Genomic DNA, 26,116 nt, shown 5'->3' with positions numbered 1-26,116 from the left:
TGCATATGGCCCGTCTCCCTCAGGGAGAATATCAGCCTTCAGAAGGCAAAATTCTGGTCTCTTTTGTTCATTGAGGTGTCCCCAAGCACCTGGCACAGCACCTGCCACTCAGCCAGTGCTCAGTATTTGCTAAGGGGAGGGGCTGGGGAGGGGTGGTACTCTGCAGGGCATGCTTATTTAGAGAAGGGCTGTGGGAAGGGGCTTGATCTTGAGACCACGTGGAGGCCTCTTAGAGTGGAATCAGATGGTTTTACTTGCCCACGATCTGGGAACACGGGGAGGCAAATGAGAGATTGAGGATGCTGGGTTCAATATCCAGCGCTCATCGCTCAGGCTCCCTGCTGTGTGCTTGCTACCTAGAACATTGCCGGGCACATAGGAGGTGCTCATTAAACACTTGTTTTGAGAGAAAGAGAGGGGAGAAAGAGGTGGGGGGTGGAAGGGAAGAGAGAAAGAGAGGAAATCATAGGCTTCAACCCCTGGAATCCACGGAATCCCTTCCAGCCTTTCCTGCCTGCCTGTTCCCAACTCAGACACCCAGCTTCCTCATCTTCCTTCAGGATCCCAGGCCTTCAGTTTAGGGGTTGGGTTGGAAGTGGGGGGAATATAAACTAACACACTAATATAAAATAAATTTTATTATTTATTTAATAAATTTAATTAATTCTGGGCCTCACCTGTTTATGACTACGAAATGAGGTCACATTAATTTTTTCAAGTGTGGTTTTTAATAGTTCTGCACGCGTATGATTTTTTTAAAATTAAGAAGTACAAAAGCCCAATGCGCATCTCAAACCCACCACTCACTTCCCTTTTGACGCCACCTCATGGCTGTAGGAAGGTGAAGAGAGAGCACCAGCTGCTGCCACCAACATCTCACTCTTGGGTTTCATTCTGGCTTTGATTAAGGGAACACTTTCTAATTATAGCAAATAATTAGGGTGTAGTACGACTGAAGACAAGCAGACCTGGGTTTAAGCCTCAGCTCCATCTCATCGCTTAGCAACTTTCTTCCTGCTCTTGTCTTTCCTTCCCCAAAGGAAGGTCTCACCAACTCCCTAGGTATCAGTTTCCTCAAACCCAAACCCCAAGGATGAAAAAACAATGGCAAGACTGCCCCCTCTATGGTGTCTGGATGACCCCTGGTCCTTAATTTGACCCCATTTCTTGAGGAGGTGATCCATGGGGATGGCTGACTGAAATCATGCTCCCAGGAGCTCTGGCTGTTTTACAAAGATACACATTAACTTGCTCTGCAGGGGTGGAGACAGACGAGGAAATGGAGAATATTTCATTCTCCACTGAGAATGGAGAATAGTGGTTGAAGAAGCCCAGAGATGAGACCAATGCTAATTTTGCAGGTTAAAAAGTACATATTGCCAAGACTTCTAGAGAATATCTAGCCATCAGGTAACAAAGCAAGTGAAGTGCCATCATTTAGCAGGCCAAAAATACCATTAATCCCTGTAACGTTACTCATGATCTTTTCTCTTTTCCAGGACACACATATTAACTTGATTAGCATGAGAGGTTCACACTGTGGTTCAGGTCGTCTTCTCAATTTATTCTAACATCATGCATATAATTAAGTCTGTTATCTCTCTCCTGTGTTCATTCTGGTTCTTCCTCCTCTCTCTCTCTCCCTCTTTCACACACACACACACACACACACACACACACACACACACACACACACACACCCCAACATTCACAGGTCGGGGGAGAAGGCAGAGCCCGGGTGTGGGTGGGCGGAGGCAGAGGTGATGGGTGCGACAGTTGTCCTCTCCTGGCTGCTTCTATCTTCTCAGGGAAGCAGGAAGCAAAGCTGTCAACTGAGAGTCAGGCTTGGAGAGGAGGTTTTGAGAAAAAGGAATCTGAAAGTCTGATCTCATTCTGAACTGCGCCTGCTGTGAAGAGTGAGAATTTGCAGAGCAAATAGAACAGGCTCTTAAAGAGATGCTCGCTCGCAGCTGAAGTGTGACTAGAAAACAAAAAACGCTAAGTCCCCACCCTCTTCCTCTGCCGTGACCCCCCTTCCCCACATGCACATACTTCCACCACCACATTCTAAGGGGACTGGAAGGACAAATCCCTGGGGACTTCATGGGAGGCAGCTGAACTGCTCTAGGAGACTCCCTTCCCCACTTCCCTCTGCAGGAAATCAGCGGTTTGATGGAGAAATCGCGAGAATCCTAAGTTCTACGGTTTCCCCTTCCTTCCTGTAAGGGGAGGAAGGCGGTGCTCTGCTTCACAAGTGAGTGAGGGGGTGCTACCGGCTGAGAGTGAGGGCGACCACGTGAAGGTGGGCAACCTCCCCGGCCTCCAGATCTGTCCTATTGGAGAGGGATGGGCGGAGTCTAGAGAGCAGCAGGGGGCCAGGGGGACCCAGCCTGCACCCCTCTGCTGTGACCAGGAAGGATGAGGAGAACCTTCCGGAGAGAAGCTGACTCTTTTCCCTCAGGGCTCCCCTGGTGAGGGTGGTCTAGGGCAACACTGGAGACAGGGAACCCCGAAAGTGGAAGGCGAGGAATGAGAGCGGCATCCATGTCTCCTTTTCTCTTCTAAGCCCTTTGGGCTAGGGACTGACTGTGGTGGGCAGGAAGAAGGACATGACTTTAAAGTGTTAGAACTGATCAAACTGGATGGGGCTTGCTATTTCTGGGTATATATCCAAAGGAAATGAAAACGGCATCAAAGAGGTATCTGTGCACCATGTTCACTGCAGCTTTATTCATAATAGTCAAGATAAGGAAACAACTTAAGTATCTGTCAACTGATGAACAGATAAGACGCAGTACATATATACAATAGAATACTATTCGGCTATGCAAAAGAAGGAAATCCTGATGTTTGCGACAGTATCAGTGGACCTTAAGGCATTATGCTAACTAAAATAAACCAGAGAGAGGAAGACAAATATTACATGATATCACTTATATATGGAATCTTAAAAAAAAAAAAAGTCAAATCCATATTAATAGAAACAGAGAGTAGAAAAGTGGTTGCCAGGGGCTGGTTAGGGGGCAGTGGTGGTGAGGGAAATAAGGGGAGGTTGGTAAAAGGGTATAAACTTTTATGATGAATAAGGTCTGAAGATCTGATGGAAAACATGGTGACCATGGTTGATAACACTATATTGTGAAATTGAAATCTACTAGGAGAGTAGAACTTAAATGTTCTCACCAAAAAAAGGTAAACATGTGAGGTGATAGATACGCTCATTAACGAGATGAAGGGAAACCTTTCACTGTGTATATGTATATTAAATCACCACAATGTACACTTTAAATATCTTACAATTTTACATTCATTCATATCTCGGTAAAGCTGAAATTTAAAAAAAATCTGGACTGGCTTGGATTTTTAATACCCTTCACCACCCCACTCTCCACACAGAAGTAAGAAGATGACACTTAGGAGCAGGGAAAGCAGTTTCAACAAAACTAAAAAGACACTAAGGAGCAGGAAAAGCAGCTTATACGAAGGCAGTGGCTGGAGAAAAAGAAAATCATTCCATGTTTGCTTCCACTAAATTCAGACAATTCATCAAACCAGTTATAGAGGTAAAACAGGTCATGCCTCAGAATCCACTAAAATGCTAAAATGCTCTTCTTCCCTTTTCTATACTACAAGGTTTAAGCATCTCAGTTTTGCCGCTTGGTCAGTGCTCACCGAATTCTAGTGCTCCACCCTAAAACTGCAGGCAGGGGACTTCCCTGGTGGTCCAGTGGCTAAGACTCTGCCCCCAGTGCAGGGGGCCTGGGTTTGATCCCTGGTCAAGGAACAGCTCCCATAAGCCACAACTAAGAGTTTGCATGCCACAAGTAAAGATCCCACAGGCTGCAAGACCTGGTGCAGCCAAATAAATAAATACTGCAAGCTCTCCTGACTACTGGTAAGAGAAACCCCAGAAAGACAGGGAACAAATGTCTCCTTTTTTCCTACAGCTGCAGAAAAGTACACACTATTCTGAACTATACTGACACTTTTTATCAAGTGGGAAATTGAAAAACAGTCATAAAAGTCTCCATCTTAATCTTCTGTTCAAGAATCCTGTGTAAATATGTATTTACTAACTGTTTTCTATTATTCTAAAACTGTCTTCAAAATATTTCTACAGAGGAGTCTTCTTGTGCACATGGATTTAAGACACCTGCATTTAAGAGGTTATTACCATGTTCTGTAAATGGTAAATCCCCACCCCTAAAAGTCTGCAATTTCTGATTGTCCTGCTGAAGAATTTACTGTACTAGTTTCATTATTTAAAACACATCTGTTTTCTGAAATATATAAATACACATGAGAGGTTTTTGAACCAGAAAAAGAGCTTTGGAATTTTCTTCTCCCTTTACATACAAAAGAATGATAAATCTGATGCCTTTGCTGCAGTCCTGCTTCAGATACAGAGTTGAGATCTCTGTCTCACTGAAGTCAGCACGCAGGCCTGGTTAAAGCCTCAAATCCTCCATCTCTCTCAGGCCAGCACACGTCACTCCTGATAGTTATGGAGTAGACGGTATCTGAAACACAAGAGACAGTGCAGGCTCAAAGCATTCACATCAAAACCAACGGATGAACCTCCACAGTAAACATTGAATGTCTCCAATAGGCTAGACAGGAAGACCACAAAGAGGGTAAGACACAAGCCCTTACAAGGAGCCTCAGAAGGTCCTCAGAAGACCCACAGTCACCATACAACATGCTCACTATGGTGACAGAGCTGGAGACAGAAGGCTGTGGGTGTTTTGAAGAGAGAGGCCAAGAGCCTGAAGAGTCAGAGTGGGTTTTCATCAAGGAGATGCTACTTGAGCTGGAACTTGAAGGTAAAAGAGGAGAAGGAAGAGCACCCAGAAATGTAGAAGCAGAAGGTAAGTGTTCACTGTACATGATTAGAAGCGCAGTATGATCAACTTGTTATGTGTTTGTGAAGTTCTCGCTGGAGGGCAATGCGGAAGGCAGTACTGGAATTAGAGGCACCAGACAGGAGGCTAACAAAAAACATTCATTTGATATATGTTGATGAAGCATCTCTTGTGCACCTGGGCACCACGCTAGATTCTGTCTAGAGGAGAATAAAGACTGTCAAATAGGTGACAATGAGCTGGCACCATGTCAAGTGTCATACCTAGGAAATTAGAGGGTGCAGCTATTAATAGGAGCAGAATCTCTGCAGACTTAAATAGTTTGCAATGCAGAAATCCAGCTGAAAAATATGTGGTGCCGTAAGGTAAAAGAATGACAGATCTGAAGGATATTCAGGATGTAGAACCATCTAGCAGATGCTGTGGGGACCCCCACATACACAGCTCACTGTTCCCATGCACCCTACAGCCTGCCACTGCAAACATCTCTGAGTCTTAACCTTAACTCATGTTTGGCTTTATAAGAGACATGCCAGGAAGCACCAGGGGGTTAGCACCCCTGGGAGTGGTCCTCCACCAACATCAGATGGAAGACCGTGGGACAACTCTGAGTGCCTTACGCAAAGGATCTAGACGGACTGCATCTCAAGTGCCTCCAGTGGGAACCTGCTCATCAACACACCTTGTCCTGGCTCCTCTCCCTTCCCTGTTTCATTTCCCCATTCTCCTAACAGTCCTTCCTGGAATCACCTCCCAAGTAAACTACTTGCACTCATATCTTTGTCTTAGAATCCACTTTTGGGAACCCAACCTGAAACAAACAGAAAAAAAAAAACTTAGTGAAAGATTAGATGGTAAAAATGGAAACCCAAATGTGAGGCTATAAGATTTCTAACTTGGGAAATGCTGATCCCATTAACTGAGAAATAGACTCTTCAGGATAGGAAGAGGGGTACATTTGGGGCAAGGGCTGGTGAAGACAGGATAAGTTTGGAAACACTGAGTTTCAGGTGCCCAAGGGACTGTTACCTCAAAATTCCCTGAGTACAAGGTTAAGACTCTTGACTTTGAAAAAAGTGAAACAGTAGAAAAGGGACTACACAAGAGGAGAAACCACCAGAAATGAATGTCACTTCTCCCTAGGGTAATTACCTAAGAGAATACAAAGCCCTAGCTGTCTCTTGCAGCCGGTTTCTGTACTCTAGCTTCTCATAGTTGGAGGGACTCACTCCTTTAAAACCATACATCACTCCCCACCAACAGCCAGCAATTGCAGCGGTAGAATCACTGTCTCCACCATGGAAAAATGCTCGGTGGGCAAGCTCCTTCCAGGAGTCTCCTGCAGCCAGGATGGCATCGTAGGCAATCATGGGGGCATCGTGTCCACTGCTGCCGCCCCAGCCAGAGTAGCTCACGGAAGCGTAGAACTGATCCCTTTCCTTCACATCAAAGGGCTTGGGGAACGTAGGGGCTGATTTGCCATCCCAAATTCCTCTGAGTTTTAAGTACTTTTCCCATTGGTCTTGGAAGTAAGACCTATAGGAAGAAAAAAAGACTACAGTCAATTGACAAAATAAAGTCAAAAGCCATCAGGAAAGGTACCAGAGAGACATGTAAACAGGGAGAGTTCCAACATGACTTCAACCTCTAGAACCAATATGATATGATATTAAAAATCAAAATGAATGCTAAGTGACCTTCATTCAACACATTTTTGCTAAGGAGTGATATAAATAATGCATTGATATCTGTTGCTATTAATGCATAAAGAAGATATACAGCAAGTTAAAGGTGAGAAATGTGGGTTTGTTTTTCCTGAGTTGAGAAATAGGTCAAGTGTCAACTTTCAATGGTGAACTTTATTTATTTATTTATATGACAGATCTGTCATCATATGTTTTATTATTTTATATTACTTAACAAAATTGTACATATTTAAGGTGTATGACATGATGATTTGATATACATATGCATAATGAAATGATCACTACAATCAACCAAATTAACACATCATCTCCTTATACAGCTACTTTTTTTTTTAAGAGGGAACTTCAGAACATCATGACTGTACATGATTTCAGTAGAAAGCCTCTGGACATTTTTATTCTAAGAAAGGCAATGTGAAGTGAATTCAAAAAAGGGGAAGATGTGGTCTTACCACTTGTTAATTACCTGGTGGAAAAACCTATCTTTAGGTCATTTTAACCAAGGATTTCACAATATTATTTGTTTGTCAAGACAACACTGAAAAAACAAGTTCCAGGAAATAATCAGGAAAGTTCATCTCAGTAAAGAATAGTCACAGGGACTTTTCCCTGGCGGTCCAGTGGTTAAGACACTGCTCTTCCACTGCAGAGGGCACGAGTTCAATCCCTGGGTGGGGAACAAAGATCCCACATGCTGTGTGGCATGGCCAGGAAAAAAAAGAGCGAAAAGGAAGAGCCACAAAACTCTGGAGAACAGGATCCGTACACACGAGGGAAGCAGTGCAGCCGCCCTGCTCACTGAGGTCTTCACTTGGCTCCTTGGTGGCCATCACAGCTGGGACTGTACTTAGAATGCTTAGCAGGAGGGTGGGGAGAGGGCTGGATGCAGTGGATGATGAAATTGGATGGGAGACCGACAATGGTTGCTAAAAGGCTGAGTTTTTTTTTTTTTTTTTTTTTTTTTTTTTTAAAAGGCTGAGTTTTAGGCGTACACACGCATGCAGGTGTGCACACAGACTCAACCATTTTCTAGCAGGAGTGTGCACCTGCAAACTCACCAGTGTTGAAGATTCTGCTCCACAAAGTAGCCTGATTGGACAATGTACTTTTTAGCTTCCGGAAGTACTTCCATCAGTCCTCTTCCCCACTGCTGGGGAGGCTTGCCGTTCACAGCATAGGCTGTAAAAAGAGCAGACACAAGGGCTCCCAGGTAGCCTGTGGGGTGGTGGTGGGTCATCCGGCCGCTCTCGATGCTCACCTGGATCAGTGTGTCCAGCTGACTGCTGTGAGGGAACCGGAGACCAATGCACATAGCCCTCATGGCGGCCCCGCAGCCACCCTCGTGACTGTTAAAGGGAATCCTCCAGCCGTTGGCTTTGTCTGGCTCCAGCAGCATGGCGTTCTGCACTGAGGCACCCCCTGGGAAGAGTCAGGCAGAGAATGGGGTCAGGGTAACCGAAGCAAAGGCCTGGCAGGAGGAGAGAACCAAGCCCTGCCTCCAGCATTCCTGGGTGGAAAGGGAAAGCCAGAACGTGTGATGATGAAGGCCCCCAACTCCAAACCCCAAGTCAGCACTGTGCCTTACTTGCACAAGCGTATTTAGACGCTGTTGGGTTTGTGGGAGGGGCTTTTCATCAGGAAATGTTATGAGCTGAACTGTATTGATGATGAGCTGAACTGTATTCCCCAAAATTCATATGTTGAAGAACTAATCCCTAGAACTTCGACTATATTTGGAGATGGGCCTTTCACAAAGGTGATGAATTTAAAGTGAGAATGTTAGGACGGGCCCCAGTTCAGTCTAATCAATCAGTGTCCTAATAAGAAGAGGAAACCTGGACACACAAAAAGACATCAGAAGTGTATGCTCTGAGAGGGCACAGCATGGTCTGCAAGCCAAAGAGAAAGGATTCCTTCAGAAGAAATGAAACCAACACCCTGCTCTCAGGCTTCTAGCTTTCCAAACAGTGAGAAAATGACATCTGTTGTTTAAGCCCAGCCAATCTGCGGTATTTTGTTCTGGCAGGTCAGGCTCATAAATACAAGAGCCAGGGGAAAGGTGGTTCACATTAGCTGTTGGCCAAGTGACTATAAAAAACTGAGCAAGAAGCACTTGTGAGCAGACCTGGAACCAGAAAAAGAGTCTCTACAAGACCTTTTCCAGTCTTCTTTAAAAAGAAAAAAATTGTCTTCATAGATATTAAAGAAAACTTAGAAACTATGAATAATTGAAAGGAAAATATTAAACTATAAATACTCTTATCACCCAGATCTTTCCTAACAGATATACATACATACTCTTAATGAGAATGGGTTCATAAGATACACAGTGTTTCATAATCTACTTTACTTCATATACAACATCTTTCCATATCAGTAAATACTTATCTGTGTAATTTTAAATGGCTGCAGATGTGTCACCATAACTAAATAAATGACAGAACATTTAGCTTGTTTCTATTTTTATCATAACTAAGAAAACTAATGTCTCAGGACTTCCCCTGTGGTCCAGAGGTTATGACTGCTTTGCAATGCAGTGGGCATGCGTTTGATCCCTGGTCAGTGAACTAAGGTCCCACATGGCTCAGGGTGCGGCAAAAAAAAAGTAATTAATTAAAAAATAAAAAACTAGTATCTTTGATATTTAAACCCCAATCAACATTTTAAGTGACTTCCTTGGGTCTGTTTTAATTCTCCACCTGCCCAGGATCTCCACCAGCTTCTCTCACCTGGTGCCCGGCCATCCATGTCTCCCATGCAGTCCTGGTAATGCTTAGCAAGGAGGGAATACAAGTGAGTCAAGTCTGAGACTTTGCCGGCTTCCAGGAGTGCTTCTGCTGTGGCCAGGTGCATCACGGTGTCATCGCTGACTCTCCACCTCTCCACATCTATGGCATCCAAGCCACCAAGCTCGGCCAGCTGCCTGTGAATTTTCTCCCCATTCCGGAGGAACTCCCACTTTCCATTGAAGTATCCCAAGGCATCTCCAGCAGCACTCAGCACCATGGCTGCCACATACCTCTCCATCAGGACCTCACACATGGCGAAGCTGTCTCTGGGGGAATATAAAGACACACAGAGGATGGGGAGAAAAAAAATCAGAAAAAATAATAGCCCTATTAGCATTTTACTGGGGCTTCCCTGGTGGCTTAGTGGTAAGGAATCCACCTACCAATGGAGGAGATAGGTTCAATCCTTGGGTCCGGAAGATCAACTGGAGGAGGAAATGGTAACCCACTCTGGTATTCTTGCCTGGGAAATACCATGGACAGAGGAGCCGGGTGGGCTACACTCCAAAGTGTCACAAAGCCTAAGACTCGACTGAGAGACTGAGCACACACATCACATTGTACTGATTACTCACTCCTTGCAGGCACAGTATTAAGGGCATATCATTTAATCCTCACAACAGCTCTATGGGGAGTGGAATAAGCCCATTTTGTTGTGTGGTGGTTGTTGTTTAGTCACTAAGCTAAGTCGTGTCCAAGTCTTTTTCAGCCTTGACTAGCCCACCAGTCTCCTCTGTGGGATTTCCCAGGCAAGATCAGAACTTTGTCTTGTCTTGTCAAGTTAGGCAAGACTAACTAGGACCCTATCTTTGCCTCTCTGTGAGTGGCAAGCCCATTAAATTCTGCAAATCAACCATTTTCTCTTTTCGGTTGAATTTGGCCTTGGAATGCATCCTTCCTTTCCGTAAATGCTAACTTTCCACTGGTATCATGAGGTACTGTTTGCAAAGCACCTGCACCTTCAGTCTCATCAGAGGGCCTGGATCACCGTCTGCATGTCAGAGATAAGAAAACTGAGGGCCAGAGAGAGTAACTTCACGCAAGCAACAGATGGAGACACTGGGATCCAAATCTTCTGTTTCTGGGCCATTCACCTCAGCACAGACCTACTTACCTTGAGCAATCTCTTTATGCCTTACCCTTCATATCTGTAAGGCAATGGCACAAACAGTAATAACCTCATGGGCTTGTCATGAGTAGTAAATGAATCAACTTAAAAAATAACTGTAGTTATTCTTTTTAAAAATATCTATTTGGCTGTGCCAGGTCTTGGCTGTGGCATGTGGGATCTTCCATCTTTGTTGCTGCATGCAGGTTCTTTTAGTTGCAGCACCAAGGAGCTTCAGTTCAGTTCAGTCGCTCAGTCGTGTCCGACTCTTTACGACCCCATGAATCGCAGCACACCAGGCCTCCCTGTCCATCACCATCTCCCGGAGTTCACTCAGACTCACGTCCATCGAGTCCGTGATGCCATCCAGCCATCTCATCATCGGTCGTCCCCTTCTTCTCCTGCCCCCAATCCCTCCCAGCATCAGAGTCTTTTCCAATGAGTCAACTCTTCGCATGAGGTAGCCAAAGTACTGGAGCTTCAGCTTTAGCATCATTCCTTTCAAAGAAATCCCAGGGCTGATCTTCAGAATGGACTGGTTGGATCTCCTTGCAGTCCAAGGGACTCTCAAGAGTCTTCTCCAACACCACAGTTCAGAAGCGTCAATTCTTCGGCGCTCAGCCTTCTTCACAGTCCAACTTTCACATCCATACATGACCACAGGAGCATTTGGGACTATTCTGTCACAGCGTGCTGAATCTTTAGTTGCAGCATTCAAACTCAGTTGCAGCATGTGAGATCTAGTTCCCTAACCAGGGAAGTTCCAGTGAATTAATCTTTATAAAGTACCTAGAACAGTGTTTAGCACATAATAAGGAGTATTTTTTATTATTCATACACAACCAGGGGAAATGATTTTTCCATTAACTGAACTAGAATACTGTACTTTCTCCCCATAATCTTCCTTTACAGCAGTATTTAAATTTTGTGTTCCTTCTAAATGTTTGACTTGTAGAGTCTTGGGGTCTCAGCTAACACTCTATCTCCATGAATCTCAGTTCAGTTCAGTTCAGTCACTCAGTCATATCTGACTCTTTGCGACCCCATGTCCTGCAGCATGCCAGGCTTCCCTGTCCATCGCCAACTCGCACAGCTTGTTCAAATTCATGTCCATTGAGTCAGTGATGCCATCCAAACATCTTATCCTGTCGTCCCCTTCTCCTCCTGCCTTCAAACTTTCCCAGCATCAGGGTCTTTTCCAATGAGTCAGTTCTTCCCATCAGGTGGCCAATGAATATTGATGAACATTCCAATGAATATTCAGGACCGATTTCCTTTAGGATCAACTGGTTGGATCTCCTTGCAGTCCAAGGGACTCTCAAGAGTCTTCTCCAACCTAACCCGCAGTAAAGTGCTGGTTTCCCACTGTCCCCTACAGCTTGTAGCATTCACCGGCAGAGCCTTGCACTATCTGTCCTCAGTCTATCATCCACTCCACTTATCAGGCCAGGAAAACACTTTGAAATGCCGGTGGACTAGCTCATTCTCTCCTCAGCTCCAGCTCTTTCCCCATCCAAGATGTCTTACTCTCCTCCTCTTACCTAAAACCTATTTGCTCAGGGTTAAGTTCAAATCCTTGGGCTTCCCAAGGGAGTCCTGCTCCAGCAGCACTGCTGTAGCCCAGGGAACGCAGGCGCAGGTTGGCAAGCACCTGAGAAAAACGTGAGGACATACTGAGCAGCCCATTACCAAGTTACTGATCATGTTGAATTTCCTGGCCCAAAAATGGTATTTGTAAAAAAAATGACTTACATATTTTAATGTTTATAAATGATGCTCAGGAACTGGAGTTCTGGGCTAACAGTCCTGGCTCTGTTCAGAATCAGGTGTGTGATGATGGACAAGCTACCTCCTTCCAGGACCTCAATTTTCCCACGGTAAATCGTATTGCGGGGATGGGTGCAGAGGTAGTGGGGAGCTATAGATGCAACCTGGGCTCCCATCCTACGCCGAGAACTTCCGAGACCAAGCTTAGTTCTAGACTTCTGAGGACGGATCTTTAAGCCCCTGTGCCCTCTTCTAATGAAGAAGGAAATGGCAACCCACTCCAGTATTCTTGCCTGGAGAATCCCATGGACGGAGGAGCCTGGCAGGCTACAGTCCATGGGGTCGCAAAGAGTCGGACACGACTGAGTGATTTCAAGGAGCTTCCCTTGTAGCTCAGTCGGTAAAGAATCCATCTACATTGCAAGATTCCTGGGTTGGGAAGATCCCCGGGAGAAGGAAATGGCAACCCACTCCAGTATTCTTGCCTGGAGAATCTCATGGACTGTAGTCTGCCAGGCTCTTCTGTTCATGAAATCGCAAGAGTCGGACACGACTTAGCGACTAAACCACCACCACCACCCTCTTCTGAAGTCCTCAGCTTCCTGTCTGTAATTCCTCCTGGCTCCACCCGAATGTGTTTCTGTGGGTTTCAAGTGAGGCTGGGGGGTGGTGGGCGACGACCACCTCACCCTGGAAGAAATTTTCTTTTGAGTTTTTACAACGTGCTGTGGCCTCCCGCTTTCCAGAACGCTGTTATTCTTTATACGCTTAACTTTTCCAGTTGACAGTCTCGTCCCCGAACTTTACATTCAAAACGGAGATCTGGGCAGCTGATTCAAGGCAGTCTTCTGCGGTTTTGCTTTTTTTTTTTTTTTTTTTTGAGCGGGGGAGGGTACAGGCGAGTGGAGAACAGGTTCAGCCGCGACAGGGGTGGAGGGTGGCCCCTAGGTCATCGCGGGAGAGGGGCGCGAGGGACGGGACGGGATGCGGGCGGGGAGGGTGGGGGAAGGCAGGGCGGGCGGGGCCGGTCGCCGCCGGGAGAGGAGCGCGGATGTAGGGGCCTAGCGCGGGGAGGGGTACCTGCTGGCCGGGAGGGGTGTCACGCTCGTGAGCCCAGGGCGGGGCCGGGCGCCGGGAAGTCAGGGTGCGAGGAGGCCCAGCGCGGTCCCCGGCGCGAGCCGAGAGCTGAGCACCAAGCGGGGTGGAGCGCCGCGTCCGCGGATCGCGCTCAGGTTCCGCAGACCCGGACCGGTGCCCGGCGCTTGCAGTTGCTCGAGCGTCAGCTGCCCGCTGCGTCAGCCGCCCCCTCGGTTCGGAGTTGGGGGCCGCTGCGGAGCACGGACGACGGGAAATGGCGCCGCTCCGCCACCAACACCCCACCCCGCTCCCGCCCTACCCCTGTCGAGGACTCAGGAGTGACCCCGGCTTGAAGCCTCGGCCTTTCCTCCAGTCCAGCTCCCCTGGGCAGTGAATAGTGTGTGGCCCCGATCTCGGAAAACGGTGCTGATTGCGTGAGTGGCCTTTGTCACGGTTCTGGGCCCCTCACCCATAAAATGGGGCAATAATAGTACCGACCTCTTTAGGGTGGTTGGTAGGATTAATTTCAACTCTTGTCATTTATTTGGCCGCAGAATAGGATATTTTCATGCTGATAATAAATAAAGCAAAGGAAAACTAAGAGTATTTTTGCCTGAATAAATTCTTGAAAAGAATTAGAAACACTGTCTGCAGGTATTGTATGCAGATATTCTAAAGATTATATGCAGGTATTCTGCAGACTTCTCTGTATGCCTCTCTTTCTTGCTACAGGCATTCAACACCTGCTGTTTACCACGTGGATGCTAGGCCCTAACACAACCCTGCTCTCCTAAGAGTGGACCCATGCAAGGGATCCCATCTTAGGCTGTTGATTTACATTTCTGGTTTTTAAATAAAATGTTCTTTTTATGATTAAAAAAAATAATGCATACTTCCAGTAGAAAAATTGAGAAACCTTTTAGAAATATTTCTTAAAATATGTATCTCTCGTGTGTTCACAAAGATAAATGTTTCTGGATTTCTTTGCAGAATTGTTTCTCAGCAGAAAATTGGAAATAATCTCAACCTCTATTTAGAGAGGAGAATGAGTTTCCTTCTCTTAAATTAGGGCATAATTATGAAACTTTTCCAAAAAGGTAGACATTTAAGTCAGTAGATTTGGGGTAAATAATTAAGTTCACAGGGGAAGAAATTGGAGACATTTTGTTAATCAAAAAATCAGCTTTTAGAGTGAGGGATATACATGGTCTTATTTATGTTAAAAAAAAAAAAAGAGCTCTGTGTGTGTGTATGTATGTGCATCCTGTGTGTAAAATGACTGAAAGGATATATGTTACATTGTCATTAATGATTATATAATTATCTCTCAGGTGGCTAAGGGGAGAGTTTGCAGGGAGTAGGGAGAGAGAGAAGGGGAAACTTTTAATCTTTCATATTAAGAATTTTTGCATATTACATGTAGAAAGAAATTTTAGAAAGAGCCCACATTCTACCACTCATACTGTAAAGACTGATACAGTCTTTATGCACATTTTTTTTAAATGGGGTCATTTTGTATATACAATATTATATCCTATTTTTAATCACTAAGCTTTACATTGTAAGCACTTCTGTCATTTGTAATAGTGTCGTTACTACAATTGGATCCAAATGTTCAAATAATAAAATAAACCCCCTTTCATGTTGAGACAAAGTAATATGAGGCCCTGATCGTCAGTTCCTTTCCAGCCACTGCATGGCCAGGGCTGGTTCAACAGAAAGAAAACAGAAGTATAGATAGTTGAAAAACAGGGGATTAAACAAATCTTCATCACTTCAGGGGCCTGAATGTGTTATACCATGCCACCATGCCTCGTGAAATCTTGAGAGCTAAAAAAAAAATTTTTTTAATGAGCGAGAGAGAGAAAGATAGAGCTAACAGGAAATGGTTAATAGACAGGGCCCCTGACCTGGGCAGCAAATGCAAAATAAGAAGGAGTTTCAGAGAAAAATATACCACAGAATAGGACCCAATTTAACACAATTTGTTAAAATGATTTAAAGTGGTAAAAAATGAAATAGAGGCTTTTTAGAAGAAAACAGAAGAAAGCTAGGCCAGGAGAAATAGGAAGCCTAAAATGGCTGTTCACATATCATTCAGCATCAACTCACTTCAGAAGATTCAGTGAGCATCCATGATGGTTAATTTTAGGTATTCACCTGGCTAGGGAAAAGTACTCAGATATTGGGTCAAACATTTTTCTAGATGTTTCTGTGAAGGTATTTTTAAGATGAGATTAACATGGAAATCAGCAGCTAATTTTCTCCCATGGTAAGTGGGCTTTACCCATTCAGTTGAAGACCTTAATAGAAAAAAGACTGATCTTACACAAGGAAGAAAGAAGGAATTCTGCCAGCAGACTCTCTTCACAAGGAGTTGCTACATCACCTCAACCTGGGTCTTCAGCCTGCTAGCCTATTGTGCAGATTTGGACTTGGTGACCTCCACAATCACATGAGCCAGTTCCTTACAATAAATCTCTCTCTCCATGTATGTGTTGGTTTTGTTTCTCTGGAGAACCCTATTACAGCATATAAAGTATGCTAGATACTATGCTAGGTGCTTACTGCAGTTACTGAGGTAGAGCAAGAATCACAGGGACAGAGGAGACTTTGGAGGCACAAGCACTGTGACCAAGGAGATTGTTCAAGGTACCAGCTCGGCAAATAGGAGGAAGACATTTTCAGCTTAGAGGGTTCACAGAAGGCATCTAGAGAAAATTATATCTGGGCTTATTTTTTTAGAGAATAATTAAGAAGATAAACTAAAATTTCCAGAAGCCCAGAAATAACCCAAACAGCTAGTTCAGAGGAGAAGCAAAGATTTAAAAAAGTAAAAGGACAAACAAAGATGCAGACTTAGGCTGACATTTCCTCCCCAGTGATGCATGGGTGCTCAGCCTGACCTCATTGTTGAGGCGTGAGCTAGTTTTCAGTCTGGCCTGTCACTGGGTTAGAAGACTGGTCACGGTCTTAAGCTTTCTCCTTTTCTGTCTTACTGAATCATTTCCAAACACTTCATCGTAAGACTGAGTACTAGATTTGCACAATGGAAATCAAGTATCCTCCTGGAGGATTTTAAAGAAGGCTGGAAAAGAATTCGAAGATGTTTATCAAAGAAAACAGGCTCTCTGGCCACTGGTCCCAAAGTACTTTTTAAAAATAGAATCCGTATGTACATAAGAGCAAAGTTTACATCATAACGTGTCAGAGCCAGAAGGGATATTTGCATACCTGTAACTTTACAGTGAGGAAAGTGAGGCCCAACTAAGTAAAGAGAGTTCCTTTGAGTCACACAGCAGAGAGAAGTAGCCTTCTCTGAACTCTCCTCTGAAGGAGGCCATGGTCTTGGAGCTCTCAGTCCAGGGCTTCTTCCATCCCCTGTACTGCCATTTACACAAACTTTGACATGATATGATAGACTAAACATTGAGTTCATTAACGCTCTGACCCTCCTGAGCCTGATTTTTTAAAATATTTCATACTCCTTCCACAAGAGCCCTCCATTTGATGACAGTGTAAAAGTCATATTTACTATTATACAGAGTGAAGTAAGCCAGAAAGAAAAACACCAATACAGTATACTAACGCATACATATGGAGTTTAGAAAGATGGTAAAGATAACCCTGTATTCGAGACAGCAAAAGAGACACAGATGTATAGAACAGTCTTTTGGACTCTGTGGGAAAGGGCGAGGGTGGGATGGTTTGGGAGAATGGCATTGAAACATGTAAATTATCATATGTGAAACGAATTGCCAGTCCAGGTTTGATGCAGGATACAGAATGCTTGGGGCTGGTGCACTGGGATGACCCAGAGGGATGGGATGGGGAGGGACGTGGGAGGGGGGTTCAGGATGGGGAACACATGTAAACCCGTGGCAGATTCATGTCAATGTATGACATAACCAATACAATATTTTATAGTAATTAGCCTCCAAAAAAAAAAAATAAAGTGAAAAAAAAATTCTGATGCTTAAAAAGGAGAAAAAAAATGAATAAAAGTCGTATTTAAAGAAAGATCCAAGATGTGTGCTGTAATTCTAATAAGCAGGCAGTAATCAAATATGGCAGAAGGTGGGCATGGGGACACTGAATGGAGAGACAAGTGGATACAAATTGGTGTTTTAAAAGCAGGCAGTGGCTTCTCTCCTTCTAAGCAGAACAGAAAGAGGCCTGGGGGAAGTCCACATTCCTGCCCACCCCTCTTTCCCCATGTCTCCAGAGTGCTCTCATTTGCTTCTGTAAGTTGTTTTTTCCCAACCTTTGATCTGGAGATCCATGTAGATTTTGAAACCTTCTTTGGTACATTTTCTACCAGATGGCCCCCACCACTCTGCCTCTCCCAGTCCTATGGGGATTTCCCACAGCTGGTCAGCTGAGTCCCCAAGCTCCCCTTCCTGAGTTTGCAATGGACTTTTGGTGCTCCTGACCACAGGCTCATCCTAAGCACTTCACTGCCCACAAGTCTGGCTCTCAGTGGGTGAAAATATAGCTTCCAGGAAATGGAAAGCAACTACTGAAGCCAAACACCTGGGGAGCCTTGCTTAAGGTCCCTCCCCACCCTCCCATCCTCTCCTCCACCATCCCTCCATCAGCATCAGACTAGGCTAACCTACCTGAGTCTGTTCATTTTGCTTCGAGAAGAATCCTCGGGTCTATAGGTAAAGGAAGACCTCATCAGGGGACATCTGTCAGTCCTCTCCTCCTGTCCTCTGATGAGGTGTCAGTTCCCTCATCGCCTCTGGCATTCATTCCTAAAACTGCTCTTTGGAGAGAGCTCAAGTTTGGGGTGGGGAATCTGAAAAGAGTGAGAGTGAAACCAAGACTTCACAAAGGAAGCTGGTTTAGGCAGGTTAGCTAATGGTGACAGCCGCTGGAGAGTCCCTCAGCCTCCCCCTGCGGATGCCAGTGAAGTCAGCTCCAGAATCAGGAGGCAGTCAAAGTGAGGGCTTGCTTTGGCTCTTCATGCCATCAAATAACTTCTGCTCTTCTCAGGCGTCCTTGTGTAAATGGAGCCACAAGTGGCCAGATTTCCTCTCCTGTACAAATAGTAGCTGAAAGTGTCTGTGCAAGGTATACTTTAAATGTTGCCCTTTCTGGGGAGAGTTGACGAGAGATAAATCTCCTCTTGCCACTCAAGCCATGCAATTTCTCTTTAATTTTATGCATAAAATTAGACGACTCCCCTCCCTGCAACCCCTCTCCACAACCCCTCCCTCTTCTTTTGAAATAGGAGACCATGACCTTTGGTTACAGATTGTTTTTCCCCTAGATTACTGTGTCACTAAGAAACAGAGGGCAGCTATCTATTTCACTTTTCAAGAAAATATGCCAGAAAGAAGAAAGAGGAGGAAAGGGAAGAAGCTGAGGAGGAAGGAGAAGAAGGGGAGGGTGAAGGAAGATGGTTACTTCCTTCTGTTGATGTTTAGCTGGTAAGTCCTTTCCAACTCTTTGTGCCTCTTAGGGTGGTTAAATAGTTTAGTGTGTTTAAGAAGTAAATGCCCTATTGTTCAGTCTTTAATGGGCTCAGCCTGGCACTCAGTGATGACCTAGAGGGGTGGGATAGAGGGAGGAGATGGAGGCTCAGGAGAGAAGGGATATATATATATATATATATATATATATATATATATAATGACTGAATCTAGTTGTCATACGACAGAAACCAACACAAAATTGTAAATTAAATTTAAATAAAATTAAATTAAAAATTCTTTCATGGGCTGACTTGACTCTTCAGCTTTCATTTATTCAAGCTTGATATCATGACAGCTGCACTGACCCATTATGAGAGCCCCAAAATCATCTCTGTCCTCTCCTTCTACAGCCTTTGGATGGCTCCTTTCTATGTTTCTGGGGGAACAAGGAAAGTGAAACACAATCTGAAAAAAGGGCAGCTTTTGCGACTTTGCCAGCAGCTCTAATGGGCAGTGCGGGCAGGAAGATTGCAGCCAGTCTGTGGTGACTCTTAACCCCCAGAGTCCTATCATCACGGAGTTGCCAGGATTCAAGAGCAGGTCCCTACCCTCAGGCAGAGAACTCGCGTGGACACACGGTCTGTCTCTTCTCTTGAAGGATCAAGTGATAAGCATGGCAGCCCACTCCAGCATTCTTGCCTGGAGAATCCCACGGTCAGAGGAGCCTGGTGCATTACAGTTCATAGGGTGGCAAAGAGTCAGACACAGGCTGAAGCGACTGAAAAGGCAGTACAATACGACACTCCCAGTGCCTTTGAAAGTTGCCCTTTCCAGTCTCATCACACACACACACACACACACACACACACACACACACACACACACACACACACACACCAAGTCTTCCTTAAACACAACCGAATCCCCGGCTTTAATTTAAGAGTATTTTCTCTAATTTGGTCATCCACAGAAGTGAAGTGTATTTACATCCATTAAAAGCTCAAAGCAAATAAACAGGAACACCTCAAGGCAGTGAAAGATCATTATCAAGAACCCCCAATCCCCTTGGCCAATCTTAAAAATATCTCAGTTCTCCTCTGTTTGCTCTCTTCTCTGAATTACCCAGTTTAACATCCTTCTTATTATTGTTTGTTACTTTTTTCTGGATCCATTTCTACATTTAGTTTGAAATGGAATGTAGTATTTCAATAAAGGTCTGGGCTCATGTGCAAAGATAATGAAGATAATTCCTGGCTGTGGCATGTCATTTTTCCACTCATACCTCCCTAATATTTTGTTGGCATTTTCACCATCTTGCAGCCTCAGAATGCCCTGGTCTTTTTCTGTGATTTTTTTGTTTCTTTTTCTTAGGGTCTGTCCATCTTGTTCTTATCTCTCTCCCATTCTGTTCATCTTTGCATCCACAGCACATGATACGGTTCTAGGCATACAGTAGGCACTCAGTAAATTTGGGGGAACTGGCTTGATGTGGCAAAGGAGTGGTACAGACATTAGGAGCTCAGAGGAGAGAAAGAGCAGATGGGGATTAGAAGAGCCAAAGAGAGATTCTTGAGGAAGTGTTTTTTGGAATACCCCTTTAGGAAAGGAAGATGTTTGGACGGGCAGAGAGGATGGGAAAGGCTGTGCAGGAAGTTATGCTGAAGTCAGGATTTTCAGGCAGAGAGTAGAGCCCCAAATGCAGAAGGGAGAGGGGCAGTGGGCAACAGGGAAAGAGCCCTCAGTTTAGATCAGAGTTAGCGCTGAATGTCCACTTCTCTTTTCATTTAAAGAACTCTGGTGATTTCCATCTCCGTGAATCAGAAAGAATGTGACAGCGTACAAAGAAGAAGAGATTGCCACTCTCACACTGATGGCCTTTACCACCAGCTTTAGCAGAGTGTGGCACCACTCGGGAGCACCAAAGTCTTAGAGCCCAGCTCTGGCCACCCCATTCTGGGTGCAGGCTATACAGATGGATTTAAATGAACCTGAGAACGGGAGTCAGAGAGGCTCCACAGAGAGGCTGAAATTCATTGCAGCCACAGTCCAGGGCAGAAATCAGGGTGCTGGTTGCCAGGTAGGTGCCCAGAGGAACTGACCTGAAACAGAGGTCAGAGAGCTTCTTGTGACTCTTCATTGCTGAGATTGCAACCAGTGTTGTTAGAAAAGATACAACTTCCTGAAAATTTTTGTTAATGCAAAAATGGGTTTGTTTCTTTGGCAACAAAAGAGACCACTGTGGGAAAGAGGTTTTCTCAGCACCTAAGCTGTCCTAAATAACAATAACAAAAGCTGTCCTAGCACCTTGGACCCTGAGTACTCAATAGGCAAAGACTTTGCAGTAGCCCTAGTTGGCCCAGCCCAACCCTGCCTGTGGTACAGTTTTAGCTCAGCCTGGCTTTTATCTGCATGAAGAGAGTGAAACAGTTCTAAGGTTGAGAGAGGCTAGCCTGAATCACCATTTTAGAGAGATCACTTTGTTCAGGGGCAAAGCCAAGTGCATTATCACATTCATGTATAGTCACATCTCCTATCGTTTTATTTTCCTCTAAATGGAGTCACCTTTCTACTTTACCCAGTTATTTTAGACGGGAAGCCATTGTGTGTCTACCACATGAAGTCCCTCCTGCCTTAAGCCTAGTTTCTCCAGAAAGCAAAGCTAGTTACAAAGCCCCAGACGACTGGGGATGTGAGTCTGGTGGTATAAGACAGGGTGATTTGACACAGGGAAGAAAGAAAGGCCAATACAAGAGTGCCTCACCATGCTGGCCTCTGCTTCAGGCAACTGGTACTCCATCTCACTGGGGCCTTCTGGAAAGCCTCATGAAATGTCTCTCAATTCCCCATCTGGGTAATGAAAATGGAAAGCAGTTATCCATCGTCCTCCAGCCCCTTTGGATCAAGAGTAGCCCCACTGGTTCTAAGTCCCTCGTATTTCCAAGTTGCACATGCTTGAGTGCAGACTTTCCCAGGGAATCTGATGTGACAGCAACAGAGAGGCCTCAAGCACCAGAAGCAAATGAAGAAAGGTATGGGCCAGATAAAGTGCTATCACTTTCCGCGGGTGCAAAAGAGAGCTACTGGACCAGTGTGGGTTGGCTGCCTTCCCATGAAATGCTCCAGAACTCTTCACGGGAGTAGCAGGCTGGTTGGAAATTGGTGGGGGAGGACTGAAATCTTCCTCACCTCACCCTCTGGTTCTGTCACTGTTTACCTGAGGGTGACGGTGCCAGGCTAGGCTGGCTGGGGTTACTATCCCATGTGGCTAGTAGGACACACTGTCCAGCCACTCTGTAGAGATGGTGGGGGTGGGGGAGTATAGGTAAGAGTGGTCTTGTAAGCTAGGCACTCTCCCAAAGTTTCCACTACCCATGGGATGGATGGCCCACTCCTGCTGTGGCATGACTGTAACTAGGGAGGGGTAATTCTGGGTGTGAAACGAAACTTGAAAAAGCACAGAAACAGCCAGCCTTATGGCTCAAATACTGTCTACCCCCAAAGTTGATGGGTCAGCCCCTCCCACTGTGGGGCACCTTCCTAGCCTCTCCCCCAGGTGGCCCAGTGCAGTTTCCTCTCCCCCTTGACCCTGAGGCATTGCTGGGGCAGGTGAGGGAGACTGGCTGTGCGGTCTGCGATACCTTCTGCAGGGAACTGACAAAACAGGACAGCAGAGGGAGCTTCCTCAAATTGCACATAAAGAACACTATGCTCTTCCCCTGGTTGGACTTAAACATTTCTGAACATCAGAGTTCTCTATCAAGTAAAAGGAAGTTGGGAGGGGAAATGCCACCTCTGTGAAATATCACCCGAAGAAAAACCGAGTGACTTGCCATTAGTTTGAAGACGGCAAGAAAGGAACATCTCAGAAGTGGAGCCTCATACTTCGGTTTTTAATACAAGAGGAATTGTTCTTTGGCAAGTAAGTACATTTATTGTTAGCTTAATATGGGGATTAGCTTAATTTTGGGGATAGCTTGGTGGATCTAGTTACCAACAAGCTGACTGCTTTTTAAACAAACATGTCTCCAAGATGCATCCTTCTCCCCCAAAGGGCCTTCTGGGGGTCTCTTATTCCAACATACTGGAGAATCATTATCAGGGTTATGACTCTAGAAGGTGGAAAGGAAAGTGGAAACTGTTGGTCGCTCAGTCGTGTCTGACTCTTTGTGACCCCATGGACTGTAACCTGCCAGGCTCCTCCATCCAAGGGATTCTCCAGGCTAAAATTCTGGAGTGGGTTGCCATTTCCTTCTCTATGGGATCTTGCCGACTCAGGGATGGAACCTGTGCTGCATTGTAGGCAGATTCTTTACTGCCTGAGCCACCAGCAAAGCCTGGGCATCAGTTATGGCCCTAGATGGTAGAAAATATTAATTTTTCAGGCTGAATCTGGGTTTTCCAAAACCAGTAAAATTCTGGTGAACAAGTGAAGCCAGGCTAATTCTGGTTAAAATACAGTGTGGCTGATAAGACAATCTGATGTGGCCGACAGACTAGCCCTGGGGTGGTTCCCCAAGACGGGTCCCAAACATCTGGGTAGCACCCAAACTGGGTCTCTGTTGGAATCTGAGAGGATCATATCAAAGCACAGCTTTCATTTTCATTCCTAATGTTTAATATATTCGCTAAAAAAAAAATCAGCTTGCTCACATTGTAGTACATAATATAACCAAGTAATGATTTCCGTATGTCTTTTCTCTTCCCCTTTTACTGACGCTCTTCCATTGATTGAATTCCTCTACCCCTTTAAGACACAGTCTTTGTGTAGAAGCATTTAAAAACAGAAACATTTGTTTTTCTGTGTTAATATAGTAAGAAAGAAGTAGTTTCATGACTTAAGTACTGCCTTGGACAAAATGCTCCCTCCCTGGTGCTCTGTGTTTCTCGATATGTTCTGAAAAGGGTCTGAGCTTTCATGGGTTGGCTGGCTGGTGTCCAGGGCCCTTTAGTTCTCGTTGTTTCTAACAGTCTTCAACATCTCCCAGCAGTAGGAGAGCAGTGATTGGTTCTCGGAACATGTGCAAGGCAGGGTCACTTCCTCAAATGTCCGTCAAGTCTTGCTTTTCCCTCAAGATTGTGCTGTGATTTAGAGGTTGCTCAGATTACTGTCCCTGACTCATTTCAGGCAGTAAACTAACAGGTTTTACAACCCATGGTGGGCCAATCTCCCTTCCTGGATGACTTTTCTTTTTTCTTTTCCTTTTCAGGTTGTGAAGATAAATCCTGTCTTTTAATTTTAGGAGTCTGGATACCCAGGTACTCCAACCAGCGTCTCCTCAGTGTGTTTTGCAAACATCACAGGAGGAACCCTCTGTGCGGGGGGCAACTGAATTGTCTTCAGCCCTGCCTGGCGTAAACTGTGAGGTGCCAGCTCTCACGAGGCTTGAAACTGTTTGCTTTTGTTTTCCATCCTCACCAGCAGAAGCCATGGGTCACACAATGAAGTGGGGAACACTACTGCCCAAGCGCCCATGCCTCTGGCTCTCTCAGCTCTTGGTCCTTGCTGGTCTTTTTCACTTCTGTTCAGGTAAGCAACTTCCAGGAACTTGACTGAGTCCACCACTTGGGGGTTTGGAAGAGAAAGGACATGGTGTTCTCTGGCTGTCTCCTTCTGTCGCCCTGCAAGAGGGAAGGGACATTCAGGGTATTTCAGTCCATTTTAGGGATGAGAAAACAGGTCCAGAAAGGTTAAAGGACTTGTCCTCGATCACACAACAAGCCAGTGGCCAAGCTAGCTCAGGAACACAGACCTTAAAGGAAAGGCGGGGCTGTGTTATTTTAGCAAAACCAAACGCCAATTCAGAAGGACAGCTTAGAGTTGTGATCTCCTCCACTAGATGCTCGTTTACGTTTTGTGACACACCGAGGGCACACTGGCCTTGGGCTCTGCTTCCCAAGCTACATTTCCATGAGACAACACAGCTAACATCCTCTGCTTCTAAAACTGAACAGTCATGATCTTTCCAAGTTGAAGGGGGAAAAGAAAGTAGTGGTGACATACAATCTTTTTCAAATTAAAATTTTCTCTTAATATTTACTTTTATGCTTTAGGTGCCAATGCCATTTGTCAATGCTGGCATCTGACATTAGGTAGTATCAGATTTAGTACAAATCATATTTTGAGTTACTTTAAACTTACTACAAAGGTATTTCAAGTGCATCCTACAAAGGTTATTTTGACTTCTGGAGCCCTTTTCCAGCTCAGGTGCTGAATTTGGGGGACTGTTGAGAAGGGTAGTGCTGATTCTGCTGACAGGGTAGCTCTGACTCTTTTTTAGAAGGCAGAACAAATAAAAGATCTGCTTTTCTGCTGAGCAGCATACCACCTGGTTTCCTCAAAATAAAGAGGAGGTTTTGCCTCCTGCACAGTTTCCTAGTCTTCAAAGAACCAAATATCAAAGGATCTTGTCTTAAGCTCTGCTTGCTTAAACTGCAGCCATCACCCAGAATGACTTTGCGGGTTGGGGTGGGGGGTGGCGGGAACAGATGGGGGTGGGCACAGTAGCAAAAAGATGACTACAATGCAGGTATTTATACATTTTCTGTCCTGAAATGGCTATTTTACACTTGCTGAAGCAAGAGAACCATGATTCAAGTTTTGCAATTTATGCATCAGATTTTGCATATATTTGACAGTAATATTTCCAACAGTTACAATTTTTTTTCTGGGTAGCTGAAGGCAGCATTCCCAATCTAGAGTCTTCTGGGGAGTCTAAATGAGCTTTAAAAGATTTAAAAGTAAATTTACAGGCTTCCTAGAAATGTGGTGTGTGTGCAAGCATGTGTGTGTGTGTGTGTGTGTGTGTGTGTGTGTCTGAGAGAAAGAAAGAGAGAGGTGGAGGTGGGGTGAGGAGAAAGAAAGAAACAATAAAAAAGAGAGAAAGCATAAAAAGAAAATTAAAACTAAGGCTTTAGCAATTATACCACAAAAATTAGAGGCAAATAGAAAAAAATGAACTTTGAGCTAAAGAAAGGTATTTTGGAAAGCACCTTGTTATACAGTTACAGCCAGATTTTATTGTTGTTCTACTGGGTCAACAAAGGAACCATGAGCTTCTTTTGTCTGAACACCTACTGTGTAAAAGATGAACTTTGAAAAACTGAGCCTCAGATTCCTGCTCTCAAAGAGAGATTTGAGTATGTTAGCTGGAGAAGGCAAAAGTAATTAATCGCAGGCAAGTGAAAAGCAGAGAAGTGCCTGGCTCTGACTGTAAGCGCCCCTGACCTGGGAAAGGGGGGCAGGCTTTACGGTGGAGGATGGGGATCGCAGCAGCAGAACTTGGGCAGAGCCGTAGCACAGACAAATGCACAAAGATGAGGATGACTCAGCGGGTGGGGGACTCATTTTCTGGTTTAATCATTTGTGTATTCAACAAACACTGAGCCT

The 26,116-nt window shown here is 44.9% G+C and overlaps 2 protein-coding genes across 3 annotated transcripts in view; one reads left to right on the top strand and one right to left on the bottom strand.

Annotated features, from left to right (window-relative positions):
* On the bottom strand, positions 3,243–14,135 carry ADPRH (ADP-ribosylarginine hydrolase). 2 transcript variants are annotated; one of them, XM_018042087.1, is made up of 4 exons: positions 13,313–14,135; positions 9,298–9,623; positions 7,627–7,987; positions 3,243–6,398 (listed from the first exon to the last, which is right to left on the bottom strand). In XM_018042087.1, exons 2-4 carry the CDS (start codon positions 9,608–9,610, stop codon positions 6,011–6,013), a joined length of 1,062 nt encoding a protein of 353 aa, XP_017897576.1. In that variant the 5' UTR covers positions 9,611–9,623; positions 13,313–14,135; the 3' UTR covers positions 3,243–6,010. The 2 variants fall into 2 exon arrangements, with proteins under 2 accessions (XP_017897576.1, XP_005675015.2); XM_005674958.3 differs by lacking the exon at positions 13,313–14,135 and having other exon boundaries at positions 9,298–9,665.
* Positions 22,417–26,116, top strand: part of CD80 (CD80 molecule) — a 28,018-nt gene continuing 24,318 nt past the window's right edge. Inside the window, exons 1-2 of the mRNA XM_005674957.3 lie at positions 22,417–22,648; positions 23,937–24,256. Coding sequence (XP_005675014.1) covers positions 24,157–24,256 — 100 coding nt within the window. The 5' untranslated portion in view covers positions 22,417–22,648; positions 23,937–24,156. The remainder of the gene's footprint in view (positions 22,649–23,936; positions 24,257–26,116) is intronic.

This window comes from Capra hircus, chromosome 1 (assembly GCF_001704415.2).
Source record: "Capra hircus breed San Clemente chromosome 1, ASM170441v1, whole genome shotgun sequence".
In the NCBI taxonomy this organism is placed as follows: Eukaryota; Metazoa; Chordata; class Mammalia; order Artiodactyla; family Bovidae; genus Capra; species Capra hircus.
The sequence above is the reverse complement of the archived record's forward strand: the minus strand, read 5'-3'. Positions and strand labels throughout refer to the sequence as shown.